General features: G+C 42.0%; 1 protein-coding gene across 1 annotated transcript; it reads right to left on the bottom strand.

Moving 5' to 3' along the window:
• Positions 1–4244: 4244 nt before the first annotated feature.
• LOC101757962 lies at positions 4245–5028 on the bottom strand. Its single transcript, XM_004965303.2, has one exon. The coding sequence runs from the start codon at positions 4911–4913 to the stop codon at positions 4554–4556; it is 360 nt and encodes a 119-aa protein (XP_004965360.1). The 5' UTR covers positions 4914–5028; the 3' UTR covers positions 4245–4553.
• Positions 5029–12102: the final 7074 nt, after the last annotated feature.

Raw genomic sequence — 12102 nt, 5'->3', positions numbered from 1 at the left:
GTTGATTTTTAAAAATACAATGAAACATAGTTATATTGGATCTCATTGTGTTACATTAACACTCAGGAACACAGTAGTATAAACAGGATTCAAAATGCATTTACGGTTTGAGAGAAAAATGAGATCACATGCATGGTCACGGTATTCTCCAGTTCAGCTCCGATCTCACCCGTTAGTTGGAGTTTGCACCAATCACAAACAGTGGAAGGTAAGTTGAAAAATTTCTTCCAGAAGATGGATAGGATTTCCGCTCATATTTATAGAGCACACTAATGAGCTTACAAGCTATAGGCCCATTATTACCTTAATCCCTCATGGATCAAATATCCTATGGACCTTTATTCCGAATTGTTATGATTGCCTGTTGAACATATCAGTAACAAACAAAACAAATGTCTTCATTGCCACGGTTTTGAATTGCTTGCTTCCTAGATTATACTCCTAGTAGATATGTAATATGCGATGGTGATGGACTGAGATATTGGTCCTATATTTCTATATGATATACAGGCAACAAACAGATACAAAAAACCTTGTGTGCAAAACTGAAAGTTAGATGCTTGATAAGGTGGAGGTGACATGGCATTTGGTAAAAATTGTAGATTTCCCTAACTGTTTTTTGATGAACCATGAATATGATTGCCTCCATGATAATTTGCACTTGATATACTTCCAAAAGTTATGCCTTTGTTGATCTTACTGTTAGGATGACTAGTTTATCAAGGATGGTGTGACACTATTACTAGCTGAGGTGGATATTAAGAAACTTCTGCAACGGAATTTTTCCAGGGCTGATGTGTTTACATGTCAGTACACATGTAACACAAAGAAATTTGTCCAGGGCCGATGTGCTTGACTCCTTGCGGCTCTCCATGGCTAACCCATGCTGCCACGGGTACAGTAGGTGTGGTAGCGACTAGTGCCTCTTAGTAACACTAATAACACGATCCCAATGACACCTGCGGGCTGCGGCCAAGGACGATGCTGTTGTATTCTCTACTCACTCATGGCATATGCAAGCCGGAAATGTTTGGTGGTTGCTCACTTGTTATTCCTCATCTTCAATTCGTACGTACCCTTTTTCGTGAATTTTCATTGACACTTCTCGCTCTCCGATGGGCCACTGTGAACAAATGAACAATCAGCTGCAATCGTTATAACTCAGGTAGCTACTTCCTCCATCCCAAACTATAGGTTGTTCTAGGTTGTTCTAGGTTTTCTAGATTCATACATTTTTACTATGCATCTAGTAGATATAATATGGGACAGAGGGAGTAGTTCCCAATAATGCCGTTGGCGATTATTAACCTCCAAGGGCGATTATTTACCTCCAAGGAATGTTGTGGCGACTATAGAATCGAAAACATTTGCTCGCATGGGAAAATGAAAATAAGTAACAATATCACCTAGGTTGTAAAAAAAAATGCACTGCCACCAGGTTGCGAAAATGTGATCCCAGCATGGTTCATCAGAAGTCAGAAAAGTACAAAACAACCATGTGTCCATGTGGCAACCTTCTTGGTACAAGGTGTTTCGTGCTCTCTTAGCTGTTCCCCATTTGGGCCTTGTTTAGTTGGCAAAATTGGGAGGTGCCAAATTACTGTTACAGCACTGTAGCACATTGTAGCGTTTCGTTTGTATTTGTGAATTATTATCCAAATATTGACTAATTAGGCTCAAAAGATTCGTCTTGCAAAGTACAACAAAACTGTGCAATTAGTTTTTAATTTCGTCTACATTTAGTACTCCATGCATGTACCGCAAGTTTGATGTGATGGGGAATCTTCTTTTTGCATAGTGTCAAAGTTGGGAGTTGGGGGTGAAGTAAACAAGGGGTTGGTTTCATCGTCCTTCCAAGGAAAAGCCAGTACATTTGCGATCAATGTTTGCTTGAGGGACTTCCCCTGATCATGTTCCGAGCCAAATTTTGATCTGACTGATGTGATCTTGTCAAGATAAGGATCATGTACACGATGAGCACCTAAACGCTTGGTTGGTCATTCATCTGCAGTTGGTTGGTTGCAAGGTAGAGCTTGAACCACAAGTAATACTCAACATTAGCATCTATAAAGATAGGCTTAGGCTTATGCTTGTCCATGAGTAGCTTCACCAAATCTGTCAGTGCAGGGAACTCTTCTGTTCAAGTTAGGCACTCCTGACTTGTTGAGATTGGCAGCTTGCAACAATTCATAACTGTGTGCAATTGATAAACAGATCGATTTTAAATGGTTATCATGAAGACTGGGATATCGGGGACGAAAATTGGCATGTCAATGCTAATAGTGCTGCTTTGAGGATTCCTATCTAATTTTTGTGGCGATTTAATTCCGGATCTGCTGGGCTGTGCCGTGACTTTTTGGATTCATGGATCCCACCATGATGCCTCTGTATGCTCATGATGGCAGTCTTGCTTAGATATATGGATTGCTCTAGGAAAGTGTACTTTTGCTTCCGAGTGTTGCCTGCAATTTTATTGAAACATCATGGGGCAAGCGGATTTAAAGTTGTGTACGCTCATAACCTTAATTGTGGCTTCAATTCTTGTACAATGAATTACATTATTTTGTTTCGTTTGTTTTAATATTTATAGTTCTGGTTCCATCGATCACTGTTAGAATAAAAACATTTACACATGTCGCTTTTTTTTTAAAATTTCATTACAAGCACATACATGGGATATTTGTCATAATAAGGATCATAAGGTGTCGATGCTAAATTCATGCTGAATCATTCTGCATGATACCATCACCTGAAAACGAGAGCCAAACAATCCAAGTGAAAGAACTACGGAAACAAACAGAGAGTGGAAGTGACTTCGGGAGAAAAAATGGTACTCTCCCTCTGTCCAAAACCTGTCCTCTTCTATTCATCACGTCCCTATTTATAGGTTGTAATTTTTACATTTTACAACATAATGCCCCTAACAACTTTATTCGAAAGATATTCGGGGCTATTATGATAACATTACACCATGTTTATTACATCCTTTACAACTCATCACTTTACAGATAAGCCTAAAGTGAACTCTCTTCGCAAAGTCCTCTACACCCCTCCTCTTGTCTTTGTAAAAAAGCACTTCGCTCCTCCTCACCGATGAAGTGAACCCTATCGAGCACCGAGAAACGAATGGGCCATGACGTCTGACTTCGGTCGTCGATCCTTCACTCCACAGCCACTGGGACACTTCCCGTGAAGTTAGGGCTCCGTGGCCACGATCCATACCTGCGAAGTCAAAAACCCCTCACTTAAGTGAGTCATACGAGTTAGAAATCGTTAGGGAGAAGGGTGGGGGTGCATCGCGAAGTTCTATTCCCCAACATTCTGTTTGTTTTTTTAACAAAAAGATAAGAGACTTCCTTGATATAAGACTCACTGTTGTCATAAATCAGACTCACCGTAGTGCGAAATCACCTAAACTTGAAAACGCATTTGCATATACAACTGTTCTCTCTTCAATGTACGTGAGAAAAGAGCAAACATGCGGATTATTCTAAAATATCTGCCCATCAATAATCCACCTAAAAATATCTAAATTCAGAACGTTATTATGAAGATTACATCATCAAGTGAAATGATACGTTTTGAAATTGACATGATCAAAGAGATGTTTGCACGGATTGTTCTCGGACATTTCTAATGGAATTGAGGTTCAAGTGGGCGGTATGCGTCAAGTTACTAAGATAACTTCCGCAGAACAAACTGATAAACAGTATTAGCCTCAATTGGCATTGCATAGTTGCATAGCCTGAAAATACAATAGCAGCACCCATTAAAAAGGAAATAAAAGAACAATAAAACTAGAACAACACAAGATCACTGGTCCTGCCTGTCTTATTCGCCATTCTGTTTGTACAAATTCTAGCGATCAGCATCATGAATCACTAGAGGCTAGCGTCCCTTAAATGTGTCGCAGTTGACTTACCAGTTTGCATCAATATATATTGTCATAACCTAACAAATAAAAAAGTCACGCCATGGTATGGGTGTGAACACTACTACGTTCGCTTGAATCAAATGGATGGCTGAAATGTCAGCAGACAGCAGAGTTTTGCTGAATTTTTCTTTCCTTGCTGAACAAAAATTGTGACACGGTCCAAATACCTCTTAATGAAAGGACCACTGAATAGAAAATTTTGTTGTACGTATGTAGTACCCATGCCCAACAAAGTCAAAAAACCCATGCCCATCAATCCGGCACGAATATACAAACTTGGGAGCTAGGGTCTTCTACAAACTGCATCATGTATGTGAGAAAATGTGTTGCCTTACTGATGAGCTGAGTGAAAAGATGCAAACCGGACAATATAATCCTCAAACGAGCTATTGCATATTCTATGATTACAACACCAATGAAAAACAGAAAGAAAAAGAGAAGAAGAAGAGGAACACCAGGATCATGTACAGGTACAGCTACAATCCCCCAGCAGACACACACTCTGCCTCATCCCCAACTAAAACAGAGCAAGCTCGCCGTCTTGCGGCCAACGCGTTGCAGGCAAGAGCAAAGAACGCTGAGCCCCCAACCCCTCCGATCCAAGCCTAATACGGAGTAGCTAGTAGGTGCAGGCGTTGGCGGCGAGCCTGGGCGAGGCCGGGAGCGGGCTGCGCATGGGCGACCTGGGCGGCGGCGGTTGCGCGAGGCGGCGGCCCTCGGCGTCGTAGTAGATGACCCCGGAGAAGTCGAGCGGCTGGCAGCGCTCACCCATGAGGATCTCCTTCCTCCACACCCCGGCCTCGGCCTCCCTGGCCGCCTTCCCCGACGGCGCCAGCGAGAACGTCTTCTTCCACGGCGCCACGACGGCGCGAGGCGGCGACCCTTTGCCGGCCCCTCCGGCGCCGGCAGCCATCCTCCGCGCCGCCCGCTGCAGCCGGCCCACCAGCGCCGCCACCGCCTGCAGGAGCGTCGCACCCATCTTCCTGGGCTTGGTTGGATTCCCTGACCCCTCGTGCTTCTTCTTGGCTCTGCTGTGGAGGAAGGAAGAAGAGGAAGTGGCCTCGTCTGTGCTTTTGGCTCTCGGTGGCCGTTTGGCTTGGCGCCATATATAGCCGGCGGTGGAGTGGCGGGTGGACAAGTCAAACAAGCAGCTCGGAGGTGGTAGTTAATGGGCAATGAACCAAACACTCCCCAAGGGGGTGTTTTGTGTGTGCGACGACTGACGACAGTGACAAGTCGGCTCGATCCTCGCCGGCGAAGTTGCACGAGAAGGGAGGTTCGACAAAACGATCCGGTGTTTCGCTTGACTAATGAAAGGGCTTTAAAATAATTACTATATATAATATTTCGGCTGGAGCCACAATGGCGGCGGATCGGAGTGTGACCCTGACCTTTAGCGAGATCGGCAGCGGGCAGTGAACGTGTACCAGAAAACGCATGCCGTGCATTCCCTCTCGTCCCTGTCACGTACGTCAGGCCCCCGGTCTGACGTGCAAAACTGGCTCTTTCCACCAACAAGAAGGCGTGGAAATATGGTACCTGTACGTGGTAAGGTGTTAAGGCACAAGGCACCTGGTGGCTTTCTGAATCCTGACCTCTCAGGATTGATTAGCCTACGTGTCCTTTCAAGTGCCCTGGCTTTCCTCTTCGTACGTACCGGCGACATGGAAATATTGCATTATTGCTAGACTGCTAGTATGTATATAGGATTGCGTTAGTATAACGTTGGCGCTGAGATGTTCTCATTTGCAGGATAAATTCTAATTTCCTGGCGTCATCAGAGACCCGATCGTTTTACACTTTTACCCTAGGAAAAGAATCAGACCAAATCTTTTAATTGCTGGGGAAGGCTCCAACTAACTTGATGTAGAGTGCACATATATACCGCGTCGTGTTTGGAACTTGACTGTAACTGGTTAAGGCCTGAGTCTCACGGAAGCTCCACGACACCATATCGCTTTCACTTAGCAAATGAGAGCAGACCGAATCCCTCAGTTTTTTAAGAAGGCTTCAGCAAACGAAATGAAGTGGTAATGTTATTACTGTTCGTGTTTAGCTTTCTTTTACATCTCTAACTTTCTGAAGAGTTATACCTTTTTTTTTTGTTTTCAGAAATGAGACCGATAAATCGCCAACTACACACTAACCTGATCTGCTTCAAAGACAACGACTCAAACATGAAACATCTATTTCTCTCGTTGCTCGTCTAGCGACATCTATTTCAAGTCAAAATTCCTCGGATCAGCGAGGATACACAACCTGATGGTCAGTGGCCGAACTCCACAGGCGTTAGCTCCTATAGATTAGGTTTGTTGGCGACCGAATCAGCTGTCATGCACTTCACCAAACACGTGCATCATTGCGAGTTTGGTATGCGCGCACGATGAATCTAAATTATCCTAACGCTAAGAAACATCTGTGATCTGTACCTACCAACGTACTACAAAGATTCCAAAGTGCAGTGTCATCGTCTTTCGGCGACTTTCCTTCTGAATGATATCTTACGGAGCATGAACGACCTGCAGTGATGTGATATGTTCAGTATGCAAGTGATGGCAAACCGGACCCCCTGCTTCCAGGAGGCACTTTCGATTTTTCATGGTGTTCTTTCAGAATTTTCCTGGACCTCTCTCAATCACCAAAAGGGTTCCCCTTGGTACAATCATAAACCGGACTCGCATCTACCTACCAATTAGTTGCACTAGTCTATCTTTCACACGGATCAACAATTTTAAGAGGCGTTATATTAGACCCTAACTAATAATCAAAATTATTTGCTTACGGCTCTCTCATTTATTTAATAATCTAACACAATACTCATATAGCTATTTACTTATCTTTATCCCGTATGATTAACTTTTAATTAGTAATTAATCTATACATTTTTTCATCCACATACATACTTTTTTTCACTTTGCATCGCACTTCCATACACACATTATGTTTAACATGAAAATCAGTACTTTTCATCACTTCCTCCCAATAATGGTAAAAATAGGTGGTTTAGAATCATATATTAGATTACTTTTGGATATTTCTATACAATGAACATGCAGACAATTAGATTAAATTTTTTTAGAAAGCAAAATAGATCCAATGGCTATGATGATTTGAGTCTGCGGAATTGATGGCTACACGTTTGCATTTTTTAAGAGAATTTCTTGAATTTCTCACTCTTTCTATAATGTCCACCTAAGATCCAAGGTAGGTTCACGTGAAACCTTCAAAAGGAGTTTTCAATTAGTAATAGTAAGATTTTTCATAAAATTCATGTACGATGTACCCCACAATACTTTTCATAAAATTGCATGCTTTTTAATTCAAGAGAAGATGGAAAAGTGATATGATGGAACTTTGTGTTTAAATATGTAAGGTGTCCGTGAGCACACCCACCTCTATAAATACACGTGCGCAAAATTTTCAAGTTGGTGAAGTCATTATAAGCACCTTGCTATCAATGGCTTGACAAACTTTGATCATGCAAGCTACTTATCCATTCTTTACTAATTTTGCACATAACCATATCGATGTAGAAATTTTGTGTGAAAGGTTCCTTATGGTGGAACCTACCCATCTGAATTTGAGTGCTCGACTCGGTATCGGTGCTAGTATTTTCCTAGATTTATTTCAGGATTTAACAGGTGCTATTCTTTCAGCATGGTAGGCGACGTGCTAGTTGATAAAAAACCTTCTATGATGTAGCACTGGCCTGATCTTCCAAAAGGTAGTGATAAATTCGATTGGGTGGAGATTCGACATTGACGATCCGGGCTTCTAATTAGACACGATTCGAATCCTTGCAACCGCTACACCGCTGCTCTATTGGTTATCAACCAAGCACAACTTGATTGACCTCGCCGAGAAGGCTTTCTCTGCAAGCGAATCGAAGAGAACAAGCAAGAACGGTAAAACACGCAATCTGAAATTGCAAGTATGGATGAAGCAAAGATAAAATATGGGGTTCGACCTCTTGATTCGAATGGACTAATCGTCACAGGCGAGGAGAACAAGAACAGGGTCCCTGGATCACTGTAAACGGATTTGTCACCACAGTTACAATGAATCAATCTCAGTTTCTCGATGGAAAACTAGAACTAAACAAAACCTAAACCCTAATGTGGCAACGGCTACTGAATTTATGACGGTTAGATCGTGGAGACCCCCCTGGACGCGCCCCTATGGGCTCCAACACGATACACGGGCCAATGGCCCAAAAGACGGTGACGCAGCACCCTGACAGATTCTGAATGTCCACTTGTTTCGACAATTTCCATTGACTCCGGTTGAGTTTTAAGGTGACATTGGTTCCATTGGAAGCTCCATGAAATTTTGTTTCCATCCATATAAAGAACACCCAAAACGGACACCGTATGCGACCTGGGTGTCGTTTTTAGTACGTGCTGCTGGACTCCGAGACAGGCTTGAACTTGAGTTGCTTTGGGCCTCCACCTCGGGGACTTGAACCAAATTAGCCTCGAGCCTCCTTCTTGACTTGGATACCCTTGCTGGCCTCCTTCCCCTCTATATCATGTGCCAAACATGATCGTTATGCATGGGTATCATGTCCTCGTCATTCTAAATATGTTTCCTATCAAATTTGCACCTGTAACTTGAGACTATATTACGCGTGAATTGACCTAAATTTTGCAGCTGGTGATAAGATGAGATAGATGTGGTCAGATTAGTTTGTCCCGGGGATGTTGTATGGTTTGAGTTTCTTCTTCCTCAATGAAAAACGTGATAAGACATGTTAGCCGAAAAAAAAGGATCAGAGACCTTTTGTTTTGGTCAGCTTGCACCATCCTTCCTGGAGTACTTGCCTTGCAGTGGGCGCAGTTGACTGGCTTAACATATTGAACAAATTCAAAATCATAGCTGGTTGCGCTCTTGGGTATAGATTGTAGTTGAGCAGCCACCCGTGTTGATTCTCTCACGGGTCTCGGGCTGGGTCAGCGTGAACCAAAAGCCTGGACATGGCGGCTACAGAACACATCGCTGCTCCTGGTTAATTTTCTTAGTCAAGATATGCACACATCACAGACTACTGGTTCATTGCTCATCCCTGACTGATCACTCGACAGCGTCACGAGACCGAGCTATTTAAAAACCTTATTTTTATAACCGTGCATTTGCTATGAAAGATGGTGCTGCAACATGTAAAGAGAAAAAAAATGACAAACAATAAAAAACCATCCGGGAATTGTTTAAATATGGCTAATCTCAGCTGCATAGCGTAGATATCATCATATTGCTGACTCCCGAAATAGATGAGACATCGTATTGGCGTATTGCTTGCCGATCGGGGGCACACCACATAATAAAACTTTTTTGGGAAACATGAGACGTAAGGCCCTAGTGACTGTATAATCGGATTAACAAAAAAACAAAGATGGAATACAAAGAGTTTAACACAAGGAAAAAGAAGCATACAGAAACCTAAAGTAAAATTAATTAACTACAAGGCTCTAGCCAATTTGAGTTATTTTATACTACTCTCTCTGTTCCAAATTTTTTAGTTTTTCTAAATTTATAACTTTTACTATGTATCTACACATAACAAAGTGCATCACAAAATCTATAAATTAAAAAAACTAAAATTAAAAAAACTAAAATGTCATATAATTTGGGAATCCGGGACCGATGAAGTATTTTTTCAAGATGGATATAACCGATGCAAATTCATACTTAAACTTTATTGGTATAAAAAAATGGGAGGTAGGAGCTTTCTAGTTGAGGGCTTGTTTGGCTCCCACGTCCTAAAGTTTAGCACCTATCACATCGGATGTTTGGATACTAATTAGAATAAACATAGGCTAATTAAACCAATTGCACAGATGGAGTCTAATTCGCGAGACAAAATCTATTAAACCTAATTAGTCCATAGTTTGACAATATGGTGCTACAGTAACCATTTGCTAATGATGGATTAATTAGCCTTAATAGATTCATCTTCCAAATTAGCTTAAAAGTTCTGCAATTAGTTTTATAATTAGCTCATATTTAGTCCTTCTAATTAGCATCCGAACGTTTGATGTGACACATGCTAAAGTTTAGCACTGGTATCAAGCACCCCTCGTACGAAATTGTTCCTAGTTGTCCACGTACTCCCGGTCTCACAGCGCCAGGATTGTGGGCAGCTTTGGGCAGGATGCTAATTTTTTGCTACGGAAGCGTCGAGATACTGGTACGGTATCTCAAGGCACGGCATGGCCCATTGATCTCCCATAGTCCCATGCCTCATGATGCGTCAGCGTCACTGCTTCAGCAGGCCATGTCTCTATATTTTGGGCAAGGCGCAGTGTTATGTGCAGGGCCACACCGTACGCCCATGCTGGTAATGGTGGTGTGCATTGCCACGGCATGCCATCTTCGCATGGCATAGCTCGGCCTCTCCGGCTCTGCCCCGTCGGCTGGAATGAGGGCGAGTTGGCCACACAACCACACCATACCATACGTGACGAGGATGCTACCTGCCTATTACGTGGACACGGCAGCATGCCTGAGCCTGACCATCTTTGCCGGGCGTCCCCTTTCCCATGTTTAGCACTGAGTGCATGTAGAAAGCATGTGGATGCATTTGTCTCAGCATTAACTGTGCACTTGTGGAAAAAAGACCTTTAGTCCCGGTTGGTAGGGAGCAAATCTCCCAAAAATCCATCTGGGATAAACCAATCGAGACGAAAGGGGGAGTCTTTAGTCCCGGGGCTCTTTACCAACCAGGAGTACAGGACCCTCTTTAGTCCCGGTTGGGTTTTCCAATCGGGACTAAAGTCCTGCTTGAAATTTCAAGCGCGCTCCATGCATGCGCCTGCATGGCGCCTGTAATTTCATGCATCACGCACGTAACCCTTTAGTTAACCTTTAATAGTTGAGACTTTTTTATAATAAAATCAAACTAGTATTTAAACAAATCAAACATGTATTTATACAATTACTATATATACAATACTTAGCATACTATACAAATCTTAGCGTTATACAAATCAAACTATCTATGATCTTCCCGTCGAGGTGTTGCTCAAAGCGTCTAATTTTCATCCATCATAATAAAATTCTCCTTGTGAATTTACCACCTCGTCCACCAGGAATCCAATGAGACCTTCACATATTGCCACTACTCTTTCCTTCTACAAGAGTCCCTGTTGAATATTTAACATCTATAATTTGGAAACATGTGAATTTTACACAAACAATTAAATATAAGGAGGTAGAAAATAATTAACTATTTATAGTTTATTTTACGTACTTTATAGTTGTGCGGCGGCGTCTTTCCCTTGGGTCCCACAAAACTGTGCATGTGCTCACAGACGTAGTAGCTACATAGATTATTCCCGGGTTCCTGTCTTAGGCACTTCAGTGGGGAAAAGAACAAGTTATGAAATATTCGCGTTATAGAATGTATAAAATATGCAAACTTCATACGTACCAGGAAATCTGTGTTCCATGTAAATTTTTCTTTGAATGGACCTTTGTGTGTCCTGATGAATTATCTCCATGCGCTGCGGATTAAAATAATGAATGATATAGTGTTAGGTAAAAATTTAGGAAACGAACTTTTGCATAGAGATAAAGGTCCAGAATTATTACAAGTCTAGCATGTCTTACATGTCTTGGTACTCCACCGGATCTTTCCTCACCGAATCGAAGATAGTGACGTGGCTTCTTTCACGCTCAATTATAATAAGGATCCAGAAGCTGCGTACGTAAATGTTCATATATATTAGAGCTAACTTGAAGTTAATCAGGTAAGGAAAAAGAAAATGAAAATAGACGGTATACACACACTTACTTGAAGTTGTATGGAAGTAGTATGAAATACTTGAATTTTTGTTTGTTTAGGAAATTGTATACTTCCACCAAGGTTTTGTCTGGCACATCCTGTATTTGTTTTTGGTTAACTATGGATGGATCCATGAAGCCAACATGGAGTTACGCTTCTCGTCGGCACGTCTGAATTAGTATCCTACATAAAATGGAAGATGAAGTTAGTATGATGACGGACGTACAAAAAATAATGATATGAGCCAAAATTTATATGTAGATAAACGGACACTTACAGAACCCAGGCGCTGATCAGAGAGACGCCCAAGGTATCATGATGGTACACTTCATATATATCCTTGAATTCTAGCCACAGAACTTTCTCGCCTTCGCCGTAAAAATCTATC

The sequence above is a fragment of the Setaria italica genome, chromosome IV (assembly GCF_000263155.2).
Source record: "Setaria italica strain Yugu1 chromosome IV, Setaria_italica_v2.0, whole genome shotgun sequence".
NCBI lineage: Eukaryota > Viridiplantae > Streptophyta > Magnoliopsida > Poales > Poaceae > Setaria > Setaria italica.
Note: the sequence above shows the minus strand (reverse complement) of the source record. Positions and strands in the feature narration are given on the sequence as shown.

Bases quoted from the DNA above. Each gene is read 5' to 3' on its own strand.
- LOC101757962 (XM_004965303.2), bottom strand. From the start codon at position 4,913: ATGGGTGCGACGCTCCTGCAGGCGGTGGCGGCGCTGGTGGGCCGGCTG.